The following is a 24,974-nucleotide window of genomic DNA, read 5'->3' as shown; positions in this document are numbered from 1 at the left end:
AAGCTGGAACTTTAGTTAAACTACAACCTGAAGTAGACAGGCCACTGCAGCCTCATGACTCACCGACAGCCCTCTCTGCCAGACCGATGGTATCGCTCACTAACATAACCAAAATACAGCATTCCTCACTGCAACGGCTGGGATTTACTCCCGAAGGACTCTCACATACAGCTCCCCGCTGAACCTCACCATTCCCTCACAAGTTCACAATGATTCCTACGAGAGGGTGTTTGATGGCTCCAGGACTGTTCTCAGCGGAATTCAGAAGAATGATGGGGAGATCTCATTGAAACATATCTACTATTAAAGGTCTCAACAAAGGGCATGGAGAGGATGTATCCTACGGTGGGGAAGTCTAAGACCAGAGGAATTCATCAAAATACAAGGGGAGGGAGGGGGATGGGGCAAGCAGCGGGCATAGGGGGAAGGGGAGAGAGAGGAGGGGGGAAGGGGAGGAGAGGGAGGGGGAAGGGGAGGAGAGGGAGGGGGAAGGGGAGGAGAGGGAGGGGGAGGGGGAGAGAGGAGGGGGAGAGAGGAGGGGGAGAGAGGAGGGGGAGAGAGAGAGAGGGGGAAGGGGAGAGAGGAGGAGGAGGGGGAGGAGGAGGAGGGGGAGGAGGAGGAGGGGGAGGAGGAGGAGGAGGGGGAGGGGGAGGAGGAGGGGGAGGGGGAGGAGGAGGGGGGGAGGAGGAGGGGGAGGAGGAGGGGGAGGGGGAGGGGGAGGGGGAGGGGGAGGGGGAAGGGGGAGGGGGAAGGGGGAGGGGAGAGGGGGAAGGGGAGAGGGGGAAGGGGAGAGGGGGAAGGGGAGAGGGGGAAGGGGAGAGGGGGAAGGGGAGAGGGGGAAGGGGAGAGGGGGAAGGGGAGAGGGGGAAGGGGAGAGGGGGAAGGGGAGAGGGGGAAGGGGAGAGGGGAGGGGGAAGGGGAGAGGGGAGGGGGAGGGGGAGGGGGAAGGGGAGAGAGGAGGGGGAGGGGGAAGGGGAGAGAGGAGGGGGAGGGGGAAGGGGAGAGAGGAGGGGGAGGGGAAGGGGAGAGAGGAGGGGGAGGGGAAGGGGAGAGAGGAGGGGGAGGGGAAGGAGAGAGAGGAGGGGAGGGGAAGGGGAGAGAGGAGGGGAGGGGAAGGGGAGAGAGGAGGGGAGGGGAAGGGGAGAGAGGAGGGGGAGGGGAAGGGGAGAGAGGAGGGGGAGGGGAAGGGGAGAGAGGAGGGGGAGGGGAAGGGGAGAGAGGAGGGGGAGGGGAAGGGGAGGGGGAGGGGAAGGGGAGGGGGAGGGGGAAGGGGAGAGGGGAGGGGAGGGGGAAGGGGAGAGGGGAGGGGAGGGGGAAGGGGAGAGGGGAGAGGGGAGGGGAGAGGGGAGAGGGGAGGGGGAAGGGGAGAGGGGAGGGGGAAGGGGAGAGGGGAGGGGGAGGGGAGAGGGGAGGGGGGAGGGGAGAGGGGAGGGGGGAGGGGGAGGGGAGAGGGGAGAGGGGAGAGGGGAGAGGGGAGAGGGGAGAGGGGAGAGGGGAGAGGGGGAGAGGGGAGAGGGGAGAGGGGAGAGGGGAGAGGGGAGAGGGGAGAGGGGAGAGGGGAGAGGGGAGAGGGGAGAGGGGAGAGGGGAGAGGGGAGGGGGAGGGGGGAGGGGGGAGGGGGGAGGGGGGAGGGGGGAGGGGGGAGGGGGAGGGGGAGGGGGGAGGGGGGAGGGGGGAGGGGGGAGGGGGGAGGGGGAGGGGGAGGGGGAGGGGGAGGGGGAGGGGGAGAGGGGAGGGGGAGGAGGGGGAGAGAGGAGGGGGGAGAGAGGAGGGGGGAGAGAGGAGGGGGGAGAGAGGAGGGGGGAGAGAGGACAAACTGGGGGTGTAAGGGGCGTTGGGGGGAAACGACATGGTCTCTGGTGTTTCACTTCACATGGACCCACTGAGAATATCACTGCACTGAAATATGTCAACAGTGAATGTTCTCCTCCAACCCCACTAACATTCTCCACACAAGCTCCCTTCTTCCGACTCCCAAAAAAACCCTCACATCATCTCGTTTCCCAGCCACCCACCATTTCTCTCCCTCTCCCATCATGTGCCAATCTCCGTGACTCTCACACACCTGGGACTGATCGTCTCTCTGTCCCCTCACACACCCGATATGGATCATCTCCCTGTCCCTCACACACCCGGGATCTGTCATATCCCTGTCCCTCACACACCCGGGATCGGTCATATCCCTGTCCCTCACGCACCCGGGATCGGTCATTTCCCTGTCCCTCACACATCCGGGATCGGTCATATCCCTGTCCCTCACACATCTGGGATCGGTCATATCCCTGTCTCTCACACATCCGGGATCGGTCATCTCCCTGTCCCTCACACACCCGGGATCGGTCATCTCCCTGTCCCTCACACACCCGGGATCGGTCATATCCCTGTCTCTCACACACCCGGGATTGGTCATATCCCTGTCTCTCACATACCCAGGATCACTCATCTCCCGGTACCTCACACACCTGGGATCACTCATCTCCCTGTCTCTCACACACCCAGGATCACTCATCTCCCTGTGTCTCACACACCCAGGATCAGTCATCTCCCTGTCCCTCACATATCCGCGATCAGTCATCACTTCTCTCTGTCCCGTCACACTCCCGGGATCGAACGTCTCACTCTCCCCTCACCGCCAGGATCGATCGTCCCTCTGCCCCTCTCACACCGGGGTTCGTTTGTCTGTCTGTCGCCACACACCACCCGGGATATATTGCCCCTGCAACCGCTGACAACACTTGATCAATTGAATCCCTGAGAGCTGGAAAAGGCATGTATTAAGGGTAATGGCACAACTGTAATGGAGAATTTAATATGCAAGGGGATTGGGAAAATCAGGTCTGTGTCAGAACGCAAGAGAGGAAACTTGCTGAATGTCTACCAGATGGCTATTTTGAGCAGCTTGTGCTTGAGTCTACATGGAGAAAGGCTATCTTAGATTGGGTGTTTTATGATAACCCAGATCTTATTAGGGTGCTTAATGTAAAGGAACCCTAAGGAAGCTGGATTCATAATATGATTGAGTTCATACTACAATTGGAGAGGGAGAAGCACATGTCACATATATCAGGATCACAATGGAGTAAAGGGAGTGACAGAGGAGTTTGCCCTGGTGTTTTGGAGGAGGGTAATGACGGGGATGATGGCAGAGCAGAGATGGCTGAAGTTTCTGGGAGTAATTCACAAGACACAGGATAGATATGTCCCACAGAAGTTGTTCTCAAATGGCAGGGGTACAGAACACCTGCAATCAATCCTCACACACCATGGGATCAATCGTTACTCTGTCCCTCACAAACCCGGGATCGATCATCTCTACTGCCACAACCTCTGAATCCGTGCTCAGTTAGCTTCCTCCCACCCCTGCCCTTTCTCCCCACCCCCACCCCTGAACATTTTCTCCTCCCCCACACCTGAACATTCTCCCCACCCCTGCCCTTTCTCCACACCCCCACCCCTGAACATTCTCCTCACCCCCACCCCACCCCTGTCGCCACTCTCCCCTCCTGTCAGGACAGATTGCTCTGCAGCTCCTGCTCTCGGCTGCTGCAGCCCCTGTGCATTCCTGCTGCAGCAATGCAGCTTTGATTTGCAGTGATGAGAGGTTTGTACAGTCGGTGCAGTCAGCACGACAGCAGAAACCGTCCCCTCCATCACCCAGAAACCCACCCCGCTCAACTCCACTCGTCTCCCCCCTCCCTACTCTCCTCTCCCCCCCTTTGCCTCCCCTCCCCGTCCTTACCCAGACACCAACCTGTCCTTACCATGTCCGACCCGTCCCCTACCGCACTTCCCCTCCCCTATCCCTACCTGTCCCCTACCCCCTTTCCCCTCCCCATCCCTACCCATTCCCCCCTTTCTCCACCCCACTGTCCCTACCCATCCCCTCCCCTTTCCCCTCCCTCATCCCTCTGTCCCCTCCCCCTTTCCCCACCCCACAGTCCCTACCTGCCCCCTCTCCTTTCCCCCCATCCCTACCTGTCCCCTCCCCCCTTTCCACTCCCCCGTCTCTACCCGTCCCCTACCCGCTTTCCCCATCCCCCCCCCTTTCCCCTCCTCCCAACCCTACCCGTCCCCTACCCCCTTTCCCCTCCCCATCCCTACCCGCTTTCCCCCATCCCCTCCCCTTTCCCTACCCCACATCCCTACCTGTCCCCTCCCCCTTTCCCCACCCCACCGTCCCTACCCGTCCCCTCCCCACAACCCCTACCCGTCCCCTATCCCCTCCCCCATCCCTACCCGTCCCCTACCGCACCTCCCCTCCCCGTCCCTACCCATCTCCTACTCCCTTTCCCCTCCCCATCCCTACCGTCCCCTACCCCCTTTCCCCTCCCCTATCCCTATCCATCCCCTACCCCCTTTCCTCACCATCCCTCCCCACCCCAACCCGTCCCTACCGCACCTCCCCTCCCCCATCACTACCCATCTCATCCCCTACCCACTTTCCCCTCCCCCATCCCTACCCGTCCCCTACCCGCTTTCCCCTCCCCCGTCCCTACCCATCTCCTACCCCCTTTCCCCTCCCCATCCCTACCGTCCCCTACCCCCTTTCCCCTCCCCTATCCCTATCCATCCCCTACCCCCTTTCCTCACCATCCCTCCCCACCCCTACCCGTCCCTACCGCACCTCCCCTCCCCCATCACCACCCATCTCATCCCCTCCCCACTTTCCCCTCCCCATCCCTACCCGTCCCCTACCCGCTTTCCCCTCCCCCATCCCTACCCGTCCCCTATCCCCTTTCCCCTCCCCACAGTCCCTACCTGTCCCCTCCCCCTTTCTCCTCCCCACCGTCCCTACCTGTCCCCTTCCCCCATCCCTACCCAGCCCCCCGTCCCCTACCACATCTGCCTTCCCCCCATCCCTATCGAACTTCCCCTCCCTACTATCCCTACCCGTCCCCTCCCCATCCATCCCCTACCCCCTTTCCCCACCATCCCTCCCCACCCCCTCCCTACCCATCCCTACCGCACCTCCCCTCCCCCATCACTACCCATCTCATCCCCTCCCCACTTTCCCCTCCCCCATCCCTACCCGTCCCCTACCCGCTTTCCCCTCCCCATCCCTACCCGTCCCCTACCCCCTTTCCCCTCCCCACAGTCCCTACCTGTCCCCTCCCCCTTTCTCCTCCCCACCGTCCCTACCTGTCCCCTTCCCCCATCCCTACCCACCCCCGTCCCCTACCACATCTGCCTTCCCCCCATCCCTATCGAACTTCCCCTCCCCACTATCCCTACCCGTCCCCTCCCCCATCCCTATCCATCCCCTACCCCCTTTCCCCTCCCCATCCCTACCCTTCCCCTACCCCCTTTCCCATCCCCACCGTCCCTACCTGTCCCCTTCCCCGATCCCTACCCACCCCCATCCCTACCCGTCTGCTCCCCTTTCCCCTCCCCGTCCCCTACCACACTTCCCCTCCCCCCTTCGCCGTTGTGTCTCCTATCCATCCCAATCTGCCCTGTCCCCTACCTGTCCCTAATCTGCTCTACCCTACCCATCCCCACTGCACTTCCCCTCCCCACCATCCCTACTCTCCCCTACTCACCCTCTACCCCCTTCCCCATACCTGTCCGCTCCCCACTTCGCTTTTGTGTCCCCTACTCGTCCCTGATCTGCCCTGCCCATCCCCTGCCACACTTCCCCTCCCCCTTTTCCCCTACCTGTCCCTACCATCTCCTGCCATACTGCCCCCTCCTACTGACACCCTGCCCACACATCACGACACGACCCCCCAATGTCTCTTCAGATCGCACTGCCCCTCCCCACCCTCTCCCCTGCACACACTGACCCTCTCCAATCCCTTCACAACACACAGTAGCTTCCCACCCTCACACCCTCGCCCAGGGCCCAGACACACACACACACCTTTGAGGGAGCTGATTTCGTGCTGGATGGCGCGGGAGCTGTCCATGGGCCGGGGAAGACACACTGAGTCCCGGTACTGCCTTGCTGCACAACCCGACTCACACTGCAGCCCTGCAGCCCTGCAGCATCGGCTCAGCTCTCAGCCAATCACTGCACTGACTGACCCCTCCCCGGTCTAATGTGATGAATGGGGGGAGAGGGAGCGAGTGGGATAGGCTGAGAACCAGAGAGAGAGAGAGAGAGTGAGAGAGTGAGAGAGAGAACGGAGAGGGAGAGAGTGAGAGAGAGGGAGAGAGTGAGAGAGAGAGAGAGAGACTGAGAGAGAGAGACAGACAGACAGACAGAGAGAGAGAGTGAGAGAACAGAGACAGAGTGAGAGAGACAGGGAGAGAGACAGACAGAGACACACACAGAGCAAGAGAGACAGAAAGGATGGGAGAGTGGGGCAAGGGGGGCAAGAGGGGAAGAGGGAGGAGACGGGGAGGGGAGGCGACAGGGGGAGGGGGTGAGAGAGGGGGGTCGGAGAGAGGGAGTCGGGAGAGAGGGGGCAAGAGGGAGATGGAGCGATATAGAGAGCGGGGAGGGGGGATCAGACAGGAAGAGAGACCAATATAGACGGAGAGAGGGACAGAGACAGAGAGAGCATCAGAGACGGACAGGTGGGATGGAAGGACAGGGTGCAGTTGGATGAAAGTGTGGACAGAGACTGGGTGCAGTGTGTCAGAAACCGATGACCCTGTTGAGATTTCTCCTTCCCTCCCTGTCTCCTGAGTTGGAATGGAGAAAGAGAGGGCAGAGGGAGAGGAGTGGGAACTGCGTGGGTAGTGCAACCTAAGGGAAGGGGGTGCAGAGCAGTATGTTGGGAACCGATGACCCTGCTGAGATAATACCCTCCCCCCCGGGTCAGTACCATCTCCGGGATGAATGCTGTGGGTCCGTGACGGGTTAACCCCATCTGTGAACCAGTATGGATATAAATATCCCGTCAACATCTGAGCTAAGACGGACACCTGGGCCTCACTGCTTAGGGTAGTGTCATACAGAAAAATAGTACAATATAGGCCCTTCAGCCCATCAGTCGATGCTGACCACAGTATCTACTCAACTGGTCTCAATTTCCTATGTGCAGCCCAAACCCTTCCAGCCCCACCCCTCCATGTACCAATACAAAGGATTGTACCTGATAACTCAAAAGTTCTCCAGCGGTGGTTAGCCGTGCGAAAACATAGATTAACTACCAGTGCAACAGACTGAATTTTGAACTTTAATCAGACCGACATTCAGTAACAAGCCCTTTAATCTTTTCCTGTTGTGTTGCCCAGTGAGCTCGTCCTATTTGCCTGCGATTGGCCAACAGCCCCTTAAACCTGTCCAATCAATATACTTACTGAGATGGCTTTTAAATGTTGCTAATATGCCCAAGTCCAGGCAACATCCTGGTAACCCTTTGCTTCACTCTTTCTGCTTTAATAACGTCCTTCCTATAACAGGGCTACCAAAACTGTATACAATACTCCAAGTGTAGCCTCACCAATGTTTTTCACAACTACAACACAATTTCCCAATTCCTAAACTGAATGCCCTGGCTAATGAAGGCCAGCATGTCAAATGGTGTCCAACTCTGAAGGCACTTTCATTTGGACTGCTCCGATTCTCTGGGATTCTCCAGGACTCTGCCATTCCTTGTACTGTCTAACTTCCCAACATACAACACCTCACATTATCTAGATCGAAGGCTATTTGCCAGTCCTCAGCCCACATAGCCAGTTGATCCAATGAGAAATGAAGTGTCAGCAGATTGTGGAGAGGAGCAAAACACAAATCTACATTTGTATTTGGAGTGGGTGCTTTTAATTTTCCCAGTGTTTACACCAACTTCCCCACTGTTTCCCCAATGTTCACAGGGAATTCCCATGTTTCCCCAGTGTTTACAGGGACATCCCCAACCCCTCCCCCCCGAGTGTTTACAAGGTCTTCCCCAGTGTTTACAGGAACTTCCCCACTGTTTCCCCAGTGTTTGCAGGGACTTCCCCAATGCTTCCCCAGTACTTACAGGGACTTCTCCAGTGATTCCCCAGTGTTTACAGGAACTTCCCCACTGTTTCCCCAGTGTTTACAGGGACTTCTCCAGTGTTTCCCAAGTACTTACAGGGACTTCCCCAATGTTTGCCCAGTGTTTACAGGGACTTCCCCAGTGTTTACAGGAAATTTCTCAGTGTTTGATGGGGAAAGTGATTTGGAGCAAGAAGGCTGCAAGTGGAACGGCTAAGGATTTTCGGAGCGAAGGCATTTTACTACTGGGGGCAAAAAAGAGGCAAGACTGCGCAGGCACGTGACGTCAGCCAGTAGAGCAGGAAATGCTTAAAATGAAGACCGCCATATCTAGCCGAAAAGGGAGTGAGAGGGTAGCAGAGTGATAGGGCTTTGGCAGTAACGAGCCCAGGTAGGTTTACCTTTGTTAATTGCGGAAAGGAAGTATGTGTGTGAGGCCGGGTTTCTGTGCTCGGTGTCAGATGTGGGAGGTCCTGGAGTCTCCCGGCCTCCCAGACGGCCATATCTGCACCCGGTGCACCGAGATGCAGCTCCTAAGGGACCGCATTAGGGAACTGGAGATGCAGCTCGATGACCTTCACCTGGTCAGGGAGATCAAGGAGGTGATAGAAAGGAGTTACAGGCAGGTGGTCACACCAGGGCCACGGAAGACAGACAAGTGGGTCACAGTCAGGAGAGGGAAGGGGAAAAGTCAGGTACTAGAGAGTACCCCTGTGGCTGTACCCCTTGACAATAAGTACTCCTGTTTGAGTACTGTTGTGGGGGACACCCTACCTGGGGGAAGCAACAGTGGCCGTGCCTCTGGCACAGAGTCTGGCCCTGTAGCTCAGAAGGGTAGGGAAAGGCAGAGGAAGGCAGTAGTGATAGGGGACTCGATAGTTAAGGGGTCAGACAGGCGATTCTGTGGATGCAGGAAAGAAACTCGGATGGTAGTTTGCCTCCCAGGTGCCAGGGTCCAGGATGTTTCAGATCGCATCCACGATATCTTGCGATGGGAGGGAGAACAGCCAGGGGTCATGGGACATATTGGTACTAATGACATAGGTAGGAAAAGGGAAGAGGTCCTGAAAAAAGACTACAAGGAGTTAGGAAGGAAGTTGAGAATCAGGACTGCAAAAAGCAGTAATCTCAGGATTACTGCCTGTGCAACATGACAGTGAGGACAGGAATAGAATGAGGTAGAGGGATTGCATAGCTGAGGGATTGGAGCAGGGGGCAGGGATTCAGATTTCTAGGCCATTGGGACCTCTTTTGGAGTAGATGTGACCTGTACAAAAAGGACAGGTTGCACTTGAATCCCAGGGGGACCAATATCCTGGCAGGGAGATTTGCTAAGGCTACTGGGGAGAGTTTCAACTAGAATTGTTAGGGGTGGGAACCGAACTGAAGAGACTGGGGAAGAAGAGTTTGGCTCACAGATAGAGAAAGCTTAGAGACAGCGTGTGTGGGAGGATAGGCAGCTGATAGAGGAGGGACGCACTCAGACCGATGGTTTGAGATGTGTCTATTTTAACATAAGGAGTATTGTGAACAAAGCAGATGAGCTGAGAGCGTGGATCAGTACTTGGAGTTATGATGTGGTGGCCATTACAGAGACTTGGATGGCTCAGGGACAGGAATGGTTACTTCAAGTGCCGGGTTTTAGATGTTTCAGAAAGGACAGGGAGGGAGACACTGTTGATCAGAGATAGTGTCACGGCTGCAGAAAAGGTGGACATCATGGAGGGATTGTCTATGGAGTCTCTGTGGGTGGAGGTTAGGAACCGGAAGGGGTCAATAACTTTACTGGGTGTTTTTTATAGGCCTCCCAATAGTAACAGAGATATCGAGGAGCAGATAGGGAAACAGATCCTAGAAAGGTGTAATAATAACAGAGTTGTCATGATGGGAGATTTTAATTTCCCAACAATCGATTGGCATCTCCCTGGAGCAAGGGGTTTAGATGGGGTGGAGTTTGTTAGGTATGTTCAGGAAGGTTTCTTGACACAATATGTAGATAAGCCTACAAGAGGAGAGACTGTACTTGATCTGGTATTGGGAAATGAACCTGCTCATTTTGGAGAGAGTGATCATAATTCTATCTCCTTTACAATAGCATTGGAGAGAGATAGGAACAGACAAGGTAGAAAAGTGTTTAATTGGAGTAAGGGGAATTATGAGGCTATCAGGCAGGAAATTGGAAGCTTAAATTGGAAACAGATGTTCTCAGGGAGAAGTACAGAAGAAATGTGGCAAACGTTCAGGGGACATTTGTGTGGAGTTCTGCATAGGTTCATTCCAATGAGACAGGGAAGTTATGGTGGGGTACAGGAACCGTGGTGTACAAAGGCTGTAATAAATCTAGTCAAGAAGAAAAGAAAAGCTTACAAAAGGTTCAGAGATCTAGGTAATGTTAGAGATCTAGAAGATTATAAGGCGAACAGGAAGGAGCTTACGAATGAAATTAGGAGAGCCAGAAGGGGCCATGAGAAGGCCTTGGCGGGCAGGATTAAGGAAAACCCCAAGGCATTCCACAAGTATGTGAAGAGCAAGAGGATAAGACGTGAAAGAATAGGACCTATCAAGTGTGACAGTGGAAAAGTGAGTATGGAACCAGAGGAAATAGCAGAGGAACTTAATGAATACTTTACTTCAGTATTCACTATGGAAAAGGATACTGGTGATTGTGGTGCTGACTTGCCATGGACTGAAAAGCTTGAGCATATAGACATTAAGAAAGAGGATATGCTGAAGCTTTTGGAAAGCATCAAGTTGGATAAGTCACTGGGACTGGATGAGATGTATCCCAGGCTACTGTGGGAAGTGAGGGAGGAGATTGCTGAGCCTCTGGCGACGATCTTTGCATCATCAATAGGGATGGGAGAGGTTCCGGAGGATTGAAGGGTTGCAGATGTTGTTCCTTTAATCAAGAAAGAGAGATAGCCCAGGAAATTATAGACCAGTGAGTCTTAATTCAGTGGTTGGTAAGTTGATGGAGAAGATCCCGAAAGGCAGGATTTATGAACATTTGGAGAGGTATAATATGATTAGGAATAGTCAGCATGGCTTTGTCAAGGGCAGGTCATGCCTTACGAACCTGATTGAATTTTCTGAGGATGTGACTAAACATATTGATAAAGGAAGAGCAATAGATGTAGTGTATACGGTTTTCAGCAAGGCATTTGATAAGGTACCCCATGCCAGGCTTATTGAGAAAGTAAGGCGGCATGGGATCCAAGGGGACATTGTTTTGTGGATCCAGAACTGGCTTGCCCACAGAAGGCAAAGAGTGGTTGTAGACGGGTCATATTCTGCATGGAGGATGGTGACCAGTGCTGTGCCTCAGCGATCTGTTCTGTAACCCTTACTCTTTGTGATTTTTATAAATGACCTGGATGAGGAAGTGAAGGGTTGGGTTAGTAAGTTTGCTGATGACACAAAGGTCGGGGGTGTTGTGGATAGTGTGGAGGGCTGTCAGAGGTTACAGCGGGACATTGATAGGATGCAAAACTGGGCTGAGAAGTGGCAGATGGAGTTCAACCCAGATAAGTGTGAAGTGGTTCATTTTGGTAGGTCAAATATGATGGAAGAATATAGTATTAATGGTAAGACTCTTGGCAGTGTGGAGGATCAGAGTGATCTTGGGGTCCGAGTCCATAGGACGCTCAAAGCAGCTGGGCAGATTGACTCTGTGGTTAGGAAGGCATACGGTGTATTGGCCTTCATCAATCGTGGAATTGAATTTAGGAGCTGAGAGTTAATATTACAGCTATATAGGACCCTGGTCAGACCCCATTTGGAGTACTGTGCTCAGTTCTGGTCGCCTCACCACAGGAAGGATGTGGAAACCATAGAAAGGGTGCAGAGGAGATTTACAAGGATGTTGCCTGGATTGGAGAGCATACCTTATGAAAACAGGTTGAGTGAACTCAGCCTTTTATCCTTGGAGCAATGGAGGATGAGAGGTGACCTGATAGAGGTGTATAAGATGATGAGAGGCATTGATCGAGTGGATAGTCAGAGGCTTTTTCCCAGGGCTGAAATGGTTGCCACAAGAGGGCACAGGTATAAGGTGCTGGGGAGAAGGTACGGATGAGATGTCAGGGGTAAGTCTTTTACTCAGGGAGTGGTGAGTGCGTGGAATGGGCTGCCGGCAACGGTGGTGGAGGCAGATATGATAGGGTCTTTTAAGAGACTTTTGGATAGGTACATGGAGCTCAGAAAAATAGAGGGCTATGGGTAAGCCAAGTAATTTCTAAGGTAGTGACATGTTTGGCACAACTTTGTGGACCGAAAGGCCTGTGTTGTGCTGTAGGTTTTCTGTGTTTCTGTAATGGCTTCTTTGTAATGTTTCACTGCTAAGGCTAATGTAATGGCTTCTTTGTAGTGTTTCACTGCTGAGGTAATGGTTTCTCTGTAGCAGCAACGTTTGGGTTATGGCTGGAAATAACATGATACATAGAAACATAGAAACATAGAAAATAGGTGCAGGAGTAGGCCATTCGGCCCTTCGAGCCTGCACCGCCATTTATTATGATCATGGCTGATCATCCAACTCAGAACCCAGCCTTCCCTCCATACCCCCTGACCCCTGTAGCCACAAGGGCCATATCTAACTTCCTTTTAAACATAGCTAATGAACTGGCCTCAACAGTTTGCTGTGGCAGAGAATTCCACAGATTCACCACTCTCTGTGTGAAGAAGTTTTTCCTAACCTCGGTCCTAAAAGGCTTCCCCTCTATCCTCAAACTGTGACCCCTCGTTCTAGACCTCCCCAACATCGGGAACAATCTTCCTGCATCTAGCCTGTCCAATCCCTTTAGGATCTTATACGTTTCAATCAGATCCCCCCTCAATCTTCTAAATTCCAACGAGTACAAGCCCAGTTCATCCAGTCTTTCTTCATATGAAAGACCTGCCATCCCAGGAATCAATCTGGTGAACCTTCTTTGTACTCCCTCTATGGCAAAGATGTCTTTCCTCAGATTAGGGGACCAAAACTGCACACAATACTCCAGGTGTGGTCTCACCAAGGCCTTGTACAACTGCAGTAGTACCTCCCTGCTCCTGTACTCGAATCCTCTCGCTATAAATGCCAGCATACCGTTCGCCTTTTTCACCGCCTGCTGTACCTGCATGCCCACTTTCAATGACTGGTGTATAATGACACCCAGGTCTCGTTGCACCTCCCCTTTTCCTAATCGGCCACCATTCAGATAATAATCTGTTTTCCTATTTTTGCCACCAAAGTGGATAACTTCACATTTATCCACATTAAATTGCATCTGCCATGAGTTTGCCCACTCACCCAACCTATCCAAGTCACCCTGCATCCTCTTAGCATCCTCCTCACTGCTAACACTGCCACCCAGCTTCGTGTCATCCGCAAACTTGGAGATGCTGCATTTAATTCCCTCATCCAAGTCATTAATATATATTGTAAACAACTGGGGTCCCAGCACTGAGCCTTGCGGTACCCCACTAGTCACCGCCTGCCATTCTGAAAAGGTCCCGTTTATTCCCACTCTTTGCTTCCTGTCTGCTAACCAATTCTCCACCCACACCAATACCTTACCCCCAATACCGTGTGCTTTAAGTTTGCACACTAATCTCCTATGTGGGACCTTGTCAAAAGCCTTTTGAAAATCCAAATATACCACATCCACTGGTTCTCCCCTATCCACTCTACTAGTTACATCCTCAAAAAATTCTATGAGATTCGTCAGACATGATTTTCCTTTCACAAATCCATGCTGACTTTGTCCGATCATTTCACCGCTTTCCAAATGTGCTGTTATCACATCCTTGATAACTGTATGGTAGTTAAGAGATTGTTGCTGTGTATTGAGAGTATGGAAAGATGTTTCTTGCAGTCTTTTGTCGAGGAGAGCTGAAGAGGGAAGACGCATGTGGAGAGAGCTGGTAGACCACCGGACAGAGTGGACTGGGATCTGAGGGTCCGAAGGTCGGCGACGTTAGGAGGAGACCGATGGTGGAAGAATGGCGAATGAGTGAGCTCCGTGACTTTGACTTGACTTGGGCCCTTTTGTTTCATTTGTTTTCATTACTAACCCTATATTCAGATTAAGATTCATACAGTTCTATCATTTAATTGCATATGGTGTACTGTCTGATATTTTGTGTTGTAGGTTTGTGACTGATGGTACATTACACAGCATCCACACAAACGTGATTACCCAGTTTGGCGGGGCCGAAGGCTGATTCCCCTGGATGAACGCGAGCTGGGTGAGCCTGAGGGTTACATTTCTATATTTCTATGTTTCTAGTGTCTACAGGGACTTCCCCACTGTTTCTCCAGTGTTCACAGGAAATTCCCCAATTTTTCACAGTGATTACAGGAAATTCCTCAGTGTTTACAGAGACTTCCCCAACGTTTCCCCAGTGTTTACAGGGACTTCCTCAATGTTTCCCCAGTGTTTACAGGGACTTCCTCAATGTTTTCCCAGTGTTTACAGGGACTTCCTCAATGTTTTCCCAGTGTATAAAGGGACTTCCCCAGTGTTTACAGGGACTTCCCCAATGATTGCCCAGTGTTTAAAGGGACTTCCCCAGTATTTCCCCAGGGTTTACAGGGACTTCCCCAGTGTTTACAGGGACTTCTCCACTGTTTCCCCAGTGTTGACAGGGAATTCCCATGTTTCCCCAGTGTTTACAGGGACTTCCCCAAGGTTTGCCCAGTGTTTGCAGGGTCTTCCCCACTGTTTCCCCAGTGTTTACAGGGACTTTCCCCAATGTTTCCCCAGTGTTTACAGGGAATTCCCCATTTCCCCAGTGTTTACAGGGAATTCCCAAGTGTTTATAGAAAACTTACCAGTGTTTATAGAGACTTCCCCAGTGTTTCCTGGGACATCCCCACTGTTTCCCCAGTATTGACACGTACTTCCCCAGTGTACCCTGGGACTTCCTCACTGTTTCTCCAGTGTTTATAGGGACTTCCCCAATGTTTGGATGCAATGTGAGGATGCAATATTACAAACGGTAGATCTCCTAATGGGAAACAAGTTAGGACAAGTGACGGAAGTGTGTGTAGGAGAGCACTTTGGTTCCAGTGATCATAACACCATTAGTTTCAACTTGATCATGGATAAAGATAGATCTGGTCCTAGAGTTGAGGTTCTAAACTGGAAGAAGTCCAAATTTGAAGAAATGAGAAAGGATCTAAAAAGCATGGATTGGGACAGGTTGTTCTCTGGCAGGGATGTGATCGGTAAGTGGGAAGCCTTCAAAGGAGAAATTTTGAGAGTGCAGAGCTTGCATGTTCGTGTCAGGATTAAAGGCAAAGTGAATAGGAATAAGGAACCTTGGTTCTCAAGGGATATTGCAGCTCTGATAAGAAGAGAGAGTTGTATGACATGTATAGGAAACAAGGGAGTAAATAAGGTGCTTGAGGAGTATAAAAAGTGCAAGAAAATACTTAAGGAGGAAATCAGGAGGGCTAAAAGAAGACATGAGGTTGCCTTGGCAGTCAAAGTGAAGGATAATCCAAATAGCTTTTACAGGTATATTAAGAGTGAAAGGATTGTAAGGGATAAAATTGGTCCTCTTGAAGATCAGAGTGGTCGGCCAGGTGCGGAACTAAAAGAAATGGGGGAGATCTTAAATGTGTTTTTTGCATCTGTATTTACTAAGGAAACTGGCAAGAAGTCTATGGAATTAAGGGAAACAAGTAGTGAGATCATGGAAACTGTACAGATTGAAAAGGAGGAGGTGCTTGCTATCTTGAGGCAAATTAAAGTGGATAAATCCCCAGGACCTGACAGGGTATTCCCTCGGACCTTGAAGGAGACCAGTGTTGAAATTACAGGGGCCCTAGCAGATATATTTAAAATGTTGGTGTCTACGGGTGAGGTGCTGGAGGATTGGAGAATGGCTCATGTTCTTCCATTGTTTAAAAAAGGATCAAAAAGTAATCTAGGAAATTACAGGCTGGTAAGTTTGACGTCAGTAGTGGGTAAGTTATTGGAGGGAGTATTAAGAGACAGAATCTACAAGCATTTGGATAGACAGGGACTTATTAGGGAGAGTCAACATAGCTTTGTGCGTGGTAGGTCATGTTTGACCAATCTATTGGAGTTTTTCGAGGAGTTTACCAGGAAAGTGGATGAAGGGAAGGCAGTGGATGTTGTCTACATGGGCTTCAGTAAGGCCTTTGACAAGATCCCCATTGGAGGTTAGTTAGGAAAATTCATTCGCTGGGTATACATGGAGAGGTGGTAAACCAAGGGTTTAGATGGGGCAGAGTTTGTTAAGTGTATCCAGGACGGATTCCTGTCACAGTATGTGGACAGGCCAACTAGGGGGAATGCCACACTGGATCTAGTACTAGGTAATGAACTGGGTCAGGTCACAGATCTCTCAGTGGGTGAGCATCTGGGGGACAGTGACCACCGCTGCCTGGCCTTTAGCAATACCATGGAAAAGGATAGAATCAGAGAGGACAGGAAAGTTTTTAATTGGGGAAGGGCAAATTATGAGGCTATTAGGCTAGAACTTGTGGATGTGAATTGGGATGATGTTTTTGCAGGGAAATGTACTATGGACATGTGGTCGATGTTTAGAGATCTCTTGCAGGATGTTAGGGATAAATTTGTCCCGGTGAGGAAGATAAAGAATGGTAGGGTGAAGGAACCATGGGTGACAAGTGAGGTGGAAAATCTAGTCAGGTGGAAGAAGGCAGCATACATGAGGTTTAGGAAGCAAGGATCAGATAGGTCTATTGAGGAATATAGGGAAGCAAGAAAGGAGCTTAAGAAGGGGCTGAGAAGAGCAAGAAGGGGGCATGAGAAGGCCTTGGTGAGTAGGGTAAAGGAAAACCCCAAGGTATTCTTCAATTAGGTGAAGAACAAAAGGATGACAGGAGTGAAGGTAGGACCGATTAGAGATAAAGATGGGAAGATGTGCCTGGAGGCTATGGAAGTGAACGAGGTCCTCAATGAATACTTCTCTTCGGTATTTACCACTGAGAGGGAACTTAATGATGGGGAGGACAATATGAGTGAGGTTGATGTTCTGGAGCATGTTAATATTAAGGGAGAGGAGGTGTTGGAGTTGTTAAAATACATTAGGTCGGATAAGTCCCTGGGGTCTGACGGAATATTCCCCAGGCTGCTCCACGAGGCGAGAGAAGAGATTGCTGAGCCTCTGGCTAGGATCTTTATGTCCTAGTTGTCCATGGGAATGGTACCGGAGGATCGGAGGGAGGCTAATGTTGTTGTTATCCCCTTGTTCAAAAAAGGAAGTGGGGATAGTCCGGGTAATTATAGACCAGTGAGCCTTACGTCTGTGGTGGGAAAGCTGTTGGAAAAGATTCATTGAGATAGGATCTATGGGCATTTAGAGAATCATGGTCTGATCAGGGACAGCCAGCATGGCTTTGTGAAGGGCAGATCATATCTAACAAGCCTGATAGAGTTCTTTTGAGTAGGTGACCAGGCATATAGATGAGGGTAGTGCAGTGGATGTGATCTATATGGATTTTAGTAAGGCATTTAACAAGGTTCCACCTGGTAGGCTTATTCAGAAAGTCAGAAGGCATGGGGTCCAGGGAAGTTTGGCCAGATGGATTCAGAATTGGCTTGCCTGCAGAAGGCAAAGGGTGGTGGTGGAGGGAGTACATTCAGATTGGAGGATTGTGACGAGTGGTGTCCCACAAGGATCTGTTCTGGGACCTCTACTTTTCATGATTTTTATTAACGACCTAGATGTGGGGGTAGAGGGGTGGGTTGGCAAGTTTGCAGACAACACAAAGGTTGGTGGTGATGTAGATAGTGTAGAGGATTGTCGAAGATTGCAGAAAGACATCGATAGGATGTAGAAGTGGGCTGAGAAGTGGCAGATGGAGTTCAACCTGGAGAAGTGTGAGGTTGTACACTTTGGAAGGACAAACTCCAAGGCAGAGTACAAAGTAAATGGCAGGATACTTGGTAGTGTGGAGGAGCAGAGGGATCTCAGGGTACATGTCCACAGATCCCTGAAAGTTGCCTCACAGGTGGGTAGGGTAGTTAAGAAAGCTTATGGGGTGTTAGCTTTCATAAGTCGAGGGATAGAGTTTAAGAGTCGTGATGTAATGATGCAGCTCTATAAAACTCTGGTTAGGCCACACTTGGAGTACTGTGTCCAGTTCTGGTCGCCTCACTATAGGAAGGATGTGGAAGCATTGGAAAGGGTACAGAGGAGATTTACCAGGATGCTGCCTGGTTTAGAGAGTATGCATTATGATCAGAGATTAAGGGAGCTAGGGCTTTAATCTTTGGAGAGAAGGAGGACGAGAGGAGACATGACAGAGGTGTACAAGATAATAAAAGGAATAGTTAGAGTGGATAGCCAGTGTCTCTTCCCCAGGGCACCACTGCTCAATACAAGAGGACATGGCTTTAAGGTAAGGGGTGGGAAGTTCAAGGGGGATACTAGAGGAAGGTTTTTCACTCAGAGAGTGGTTGGTGCATGGAATGCACTGCCTGAGTCAGTGCTGGAGGCAGATACACTCGTGAAGTTTAAGAGACTACTAGACAGGTATATGGAGGAATTTAAGGTGGGGGGTTATATGGGAGGCAGGGTTTGAGGGTCGGCACAACATTATGGGCCAAAGGGCCTGTAATGTGCTGTATTATTCTATGATCTATGTTCTACGTTTCTAAATTGGATTAGACATTGGCTCAATGGAAGAAGCCAAAGAGTGGTAGTTGAGGATTGCTTCTCAGAGTGGAGGCCAGTGACTAGTGGTGTGCCACAGGGATCAGTGCTGGGTCCATTGTTATTTGTCATCTACATCAATGATCTGGATGATAATGTGGTAAACTGGATCAGCAAACTTGCTGATGATACAAAGATTGGAGGTGTAATGGACAGTGAGGAAGGTTTTCAAAGCTTGCAGAGGGATTTGGACCAGCTGGAAAAATGAGCTGAAAAATGGCAGATGGAGTTTAATACAGACAAGTGTGAGGTATTGCACTTTGGAAGGACAAACCAAGGTAGGACATACAGGGTTAATGGTAAGGCACTGAGGAGTGCAGTGGAACAGAGGGATCTGGGAATACAGATACAAAATTCCCTAAAAGTGGCATCACAGGTAGATAGGGTCGTAAAGAGAGCTTTTGGTACATTGGCCTTTATTAATCAAAGTATTGAGTATAAGAGCTGGAATGTTATGATGAGGTTGTATAAGGCATTGGTGAGGCCAAATCTGGAGTATTGTGTTCAGTTTTGGTCACCAAATTACAGGAAGGATACTAATAAGGTTGAAAGAGTGCAGAGAAGGTTTATAAGGATGTTACCGGGACTTGAGAAACTCAGTTACAGAGAAAGGTTGAATAGGTTAGGACTTTATTCCCTGGAGCGCAGAAGAATGAGGGGAGATTTGATAGAGGTATATAAAATTATGATGGGTATAGATAGAGTGAATGCAAGCAGGCTTTTTCCACTGAGGCAAGGGAAAAAAAAACCCAGAGGACATGGGTTAAGGGTGAAGGGGGAAAAGTTTAAAGGGAACATTAGGGGGGGCTTCTTCACACAGAGAGTGGTGGGAGTGTGGAATGAGCTGCCAGACAAGGCGGTAAATGCGGGTTCTTTTTTGACATTTAAGAATAAATTGGACAGAGACATGGATGGGAGGTGTATGGAGGGATATGGTCCGTGTGCAGGTCAGTGGGACTAGGCAGAAAATGGTTCGGCACAGCCAAGAAGGGCCAAAAGGCCTGTTTCTGTGCTGTAGTTTTTCTATGGTTTGTCCAGTGTTCACAGGGACTTCCCCAATGTTTGCCCAGTGTTTCCAGGGTCTTCCCCAGTGTTCACAGGGACTTTCCCACTGTTTCCCCAGTGTTCACAGGGACTTTCCCACTGTTTCCCCAGTGTTTACAGGGACTTCCCCACTGTTTCCCTAGTGTTTCCAGGGACTTCCCCAATGTTTGTCCAGCGTTTCCAGGGACTTCCCCAATGTTTGTCCAGTGTTTACAGGGACTTCCCCAGTGTTTACAAGAATGAGCTGCAAGCCGTGGGCTCAGATTGGGCACAATTATGTTAAAGATTAAAAATTAGTTTTATTTTCACATGTACATCTAAACATACAGTGAAATGCATTGTTAGTGTCAAAGACCGACACAGTTTGAAGATGTTCTGGGGGCAGCTTGCATGTGTCAGCATTCTTCGAGTGCCAACATAACATGCCCACAATTTACTCTGGTATGTCTTTGAAACATGGGACGAAACCAGAATACCCAGAGGAAACCTAACCACGACTGTGATCTGGATTGCCAGCATCTGCAGAACCTGATGGGTTTAGAATTTGCTGCTTGACTGCAAAGTCTCTTCACAATATGCCAACCCTAAAGATGTTCTATCTCACTGCTCCCCCTCTGTGATCTCTGGCCCCCCAACACTTCAAACCTTCCCACCCACCTGGCTTCACCTATCACCTTCTAGCTTGTCACCTTTCCCCTCCCTCCATCTTATTGTGGCATCTTTCCCCTTCCTTTCCAGTCCTCATGAAGGGTCTCAACTTCAAACACTAACTACTTATTCATTTCTATGGATGCTACCAACCTGTTGAGTTCCTCCAGCATTGTGTGTGTGTTTTGCTCTGGTTAAATTCCATAAGACCATAAGACAAAGGAGCAGAAGTAGGCCATTCGGCCCAACGAGTCTGCTCTGCCATTTTATCATCAGCTGATCCATTTTATCCTATTTAGTCCCACTGCCCCGCCTTCTCACCATAACCTTTGATGCCCTGGCTACTCAGATACCTATCAATCTCTGCCTTAAATACACCCAATGACTTGGCCTCCACTGCTGCCCGTGGCAACAAATTCCATAGATTCACCACCCTCTGACTAAAAAAATGTTTTCGCATTTCTGTTTTGAAAGGGCGCCCTTCAATCCTGAAGTCATGCCCTCTCGTACTAGATTCCCCCATCATGGGAAACAACTTTGCCACATCCACTCTGCCCATGCCTTTTAACATTCAAAATGTTTCTATGAGGTCTCCCCTCATTCTTCTAACCTCCAAGGAATACAGTCCAAGAGCGGACAAACGTTCCTCATATGTTAACCCTCTCGTTCCCGGAATCATTCTAGTGAATCTTCTCTGTACCCTCTCCAACATCAGCACATCCTTTCTTAAATAAGGAGACCAAAACTGCCCACAGTACTCCAAGTGAGGTCTCACCAGCGCCTTATGGAGCCTCAACATCACATCCCTGCTCCTATACTCTATTCCTCTGGAAATGAATGCCAACATTGCATTCCCCTTCTTCACTACCGACTCAACCTGGAGGTTGACTTTAAGGGAATCCTGTACGAGGACTCCCAAGTCCCGTTGCGTCTCAGAACTTGGAATTCTCTCCCCATTTAAATAATAGTCTGCCCGTTTATTTTTTCTGCCAAAGTGCATAACCATACACTTTCCAACGTTGTACTTCATTTGCCACTTCTCTGCCCATTCTTCCAATCTATCCAAGTCTCTCTGCAGACTCTCCGTTTCCTCAGCACTACCTGCCCCTCCACCTATCTTCGTATCGTCAGCAAACTTAGCCACAAAGCCATCTATTCCATAATCCAAGTCGTTGATGTACAATGTAAAAAGAAGCGGCCCCAACACTGATCCCTGTGGAACACTGCTGGTAACCGGCAGCCAACCAGAATAGGATCACTTTATTCCCACTCTCTGTTTCCTGCCAATCAGCCAACGCTCTATCCGCGTATATAACTTTCCTGTAATTCCATGGGCTCTTATCTTGTTAAGCAGCCTCATGTGTGGCACCTTGTCAAAGGCCTTCTGAAAATCCAAATATACAACATCCACTGCATCTCCCTTGTCTAGCCTACTGGTAATTTCCTCAAAAAATTGTAATAGGTTTGTCAGGCAGGATTTTCCTTTAAGGAATCCATGCTGAGTTCTGCCTATCTTGTCATATGCCTCCAGGTACTCTGTAACCTCATCCTTGACAATCGACTCCAACAACTTCCCAACCACCAACGTCAAGCTAACAGGTCTATAATTTCCTTTTTGCTTCCTTGCCCCCTTCTCAAATAGCGGAGTGACATTTGCAATCTTCCAGTCTTCCGCAACCATGCCAGAATCTATCGACTTTTGAAAGATCATCGCTAATGCCTCCGCAATCTCCACAGTACTTCCTTCAGAACACGAGGGTGCATTCCATCTGGTCCAGGAGATTTATCGACCTTTAGCCTATTCAGCTTCCTGAGTACTTTCTCTGTCGTAATTGTGACTGCGCACACTTCTCTTCCCTGCCACCCTTGAGTGTCCGGTATCCTGCTGTCTTCCTCAGTGAAGACTGATGCAAAATACTTGTTCAGTTCCTCTGCCATCTCCTCATCTCCCATTACAATTTCTCCAGTATCATTTTCTATCGGTCCTATATCTACTCTCACCTGTCTTTTACTCTTTATATACTTGAAAAAGCTTTTAGTATCCTCTTTGATATTATTTGCTAGTTTCCTTTCATAGTTAATCTTTTCTCTCTTAATGACCTTCTTGGTTTCCTTTTGTAAGGTTTTAAAGACTTCCCAATCCTCTGTCTTCCCACTAATTTTTGCTTCCTTGTATGCCCTCTCCTTAGCTTAACTTTGGCTTTGACTTCTCTTGTCAACCATGGTTGCATCTTTTTTCCACTCGAAAATTTCTTCTTTTTTGGAATATACCTGTCTTGCACATTCCTCATTTCTCGCATAAACTCCAGCCACTGCTGCTCTGCCGTCTTTCCCGCCAGTGTCTCTTTCCAGTCAACTTTGGCCAGTTCCTCTCTCATGCCACTGTAGTTTCCTTTACTCCACTGAAACACCAACACATCAGATTTCGGCTTCTCTTTTTCTAATTTCACAGTGAACTCAATCATGTTATGATCACTGCCTCCTAAGGGTTCCTTCACCTCAATCTCTCCAATCACCTCCGGTTCATTACACAATACCCAATGCAGTACAGCCAATCCCCTAGTGGGCTCAACAACAACCTGTTCTAAAAAGCCATCTCACAGACATTCTACAAATTCTCTCTCTTGAGATCCATCGGCCAATTCTCAGCCCATTTCACCAAAATGGGGAAAGACAACCTTGCACCAATCTTTATGTCACCTGAGGGTCCTCCTGATCCTGCCACCCAGATCCACATCAGTCACTTGTATATATCACAAACAACAAGGGTCTCTAGCCATTCCTTTCCCTTTAACATATATAGCAATTCAGCAGGATACAGGCTCTTCAACCCAGCCAGTGAGTCCAAATTTCCGAATTCCCACATCCCTCAAAGCTGCCCCCCCCGCACCATGTACCTATCTACGTGCTTCTTAAATTCATTATTGCACCTGCAAAAAGCACTTCCTCTGGCAGCTCAATCCATATACTCACCACCCTCACAGGAAAAAGTTTTGCTTTGGCACCTCTCTTTCCCTATCCACCCTCAATCTATGCCAGTTAGTTTTAGTCTACCCTACCCTGATTGTTACCATCCCACTTATCTACACCTCTGATAATGTTACACATTTCTGTAAGCTCACTCCTCAGCCTCCTGCATTCCAAGGCTTAGCCTGGCAAAACTCTCCCTGTAACTCAGGCCTACTGGTCCTGGCAAGATCCTCGTAAATATTTTCTTCACTCTTTCCAGTTTAACCACATCTTTCCTGCAAAAGGGTGACCAAAACTGTTACACAGTACTCTAAGTGTAGCCTCTGTGACTTATACAACTGCGCGTGACTGTCTGCCAGTTATTTCTCATTACCCCTTTGAAAAGAAAGATAAGCTTTATTTGTCAATGTACATTGAAACATGCAGTGAAATGCTTCATTTGTGTTAAATTAATTCAGCAAGGATTATTTGGACAACTCACAAGTGTCACCACACTTTCAGTGCCAACATAACAGCAGAATTAGGCCAATCAACCCATCGTCTCTCCTCCACCATTCTATCATGGCTGATATATTATTCCTCTCAACCCCATTCCCCTACCTTTGCACCGTAGCCTTTGGCGCCCTAACTAATCGAGAAGCTATCAACATCTACTTTAAAGATACTGAATGACTTGGTCATCACAACCATCTGTGGCAATGAATTCCAAAGACATTTCTCCTCATCTCTGTTCTAAAGAAACATCCCTCTATCGTGAGGCTGTGCCCTCTGGTCCTAGAGTCCCCCACCATGGGAAACATCCTTTCCACATCTGCTCTGTCCAGGCTTTTCAATATTCGATTGGTTTCAATGAGATCCCCCACTCATTCTTCTAAACTCCAGCAAAGTACTGGCCCAGAGCGATTAAATTCTCCTCATAGGTTAACATTTTCCTTCCTGGAATCATTTTCATAAACTCCCCTGGACCCTTTCCAATGCTAGCACATCTTTTCTTAAATGAGGAGCACAAGACTGCTCACAATCCTCACAATAAAGACTGAGCATTACATCCTTGCATTTACATTCTAGTCCTCTTGAAGAGAATCTCAACATTGCATGCCTACAACTCACTAATCTCCAGCTGTACATGTCTGTAAAATGCAGCACCGAGAAGAAACTCTGGCTTTGGGCGAAATGTACACACTCTTTATGAGCAGCCGGGGGAGTTGAATCCATGTGAAGCAATGTGCTGACTGCTACACCATTGTGCACCCCATTTCCTTTTTAAATATCTGCCTACATTTTTTACACTGTTGACAGATATTCCCCGTCTTTAGTTCTCTACACCTGATAATTTTCCCTCTCTTTTGTGGGATATGGACATGGAAAGCAGAGAAAGGGTGCAGAGGAGATTTACAAGGATGTTGCCTGGATTGGGGAGCATGCCTTATGACAATCGGTTGAGTGAACTTGGCCTTTTCTCCTTGGAGCGACGGAGGATGAGAGGGTGATAGAGGTGTAGAAGATGATGAGAGACATTGATCGTGTGGATGGTCAGGTTTTTTCCCAGGGCTAAAATGACTATCATGAGAGGGCACAGTTTTAAGGTGCTTGGAAGCAGGTACAGAGGAGATACCAGGAGTAAGTTTTTTATTACGCAGAGAGTGGTGAGTGTGTGGAATGGCCTGCCAACGATGGTGGTAGAGGCGGATACGATAGGGTTTTTTAA

At 49.8% G+C, this 24,974-nt stretch overlaps 2 protein-coding genes across 8 annotated transcripts in view; one reads left to right on the top strand and one right to left on the bottom strand.

The window, feature by feature from the left end:
- The window catches only part of plecb (plectin b), a 348,566-nt gene that overhangs the window by 261,447 nt on the left and 62,145 nt on the right, over window positions 1–24,974 (bottom strand). For 2 of the 6 annotated variants that reach the window (XM_063044758.1, XM_063044759.1), the window contains exon 1: window positions 5,861–5,921. The exons of the other annotated variants lie outside the window; for them this stretch is intronic. In XM_063044758.1, the coding sequence (XP_062900828.1) occupies window positions 5,861–5,906 (46 nt within the window). In that variant the 5' untranslated portion in view covers window positions 5,907–5,921. Of the gene's footprint in view, window positions 1–5,860; window positions 5,922–24,974 lie in introns of those variants that run through there. 6 annotated transcript variants of the gene reach the window in all.
- On the top strand, window positions 255–17,159 carry LOC134344623 (uncharacterized). Of its 2 annotated transcripts, none has more exons than XM_063044764.1 (2): window positions 255–309; window positions 14,041–17,159. In XM_063044764.1, exon 2 carries the CDS (start codon window positions 14,861–14,863, stop codon window positions 16,085–16,087), a length of 1,227 nt encoding a protein of 408 aa, XP_062900834.1. In that variant the 5' UTR covers window positions 255–309; window positions 14,041–14,860; the 3' UTR covers window positions 16,088–17,159. The 2 variants fall into 2 exon arrangements, with proteins under 2 accessions (XP_062900834.1, XP_062900833.1); XM_063044763.1 differs by lacking the exon at window positions 255–309 and adding an exon at window positions 13,730–13,902.

Source organism: Mobula hypostoma, chromosome 3 (assembly GCF_963921235.1).
Source record: "Mobula hypostoma chromosome 3, sMobHyp1.1, whole genome shotgun sequence".
Taxonomy (NCBI): domain Eukaryota; kingdom Metazoa; phylum Chordata; class Chondrichthyes; order Myliobatiformes; family Myliobatidae; genus Mobula; species Mobula hypostoma.
This window is presented reverse-complemented; position numbering and strand designations above follow the sequence as displayed.

Bases quoted from the DNA above. Each gene is read 5' to 3' on its own strand.
- LOC134344623 (XM_063044764.1), top strand. From the start codon at position 14,861: ATGCAATGTGAGGATGCAATATTACAAACGGTAGATCTCCTAATGGGA.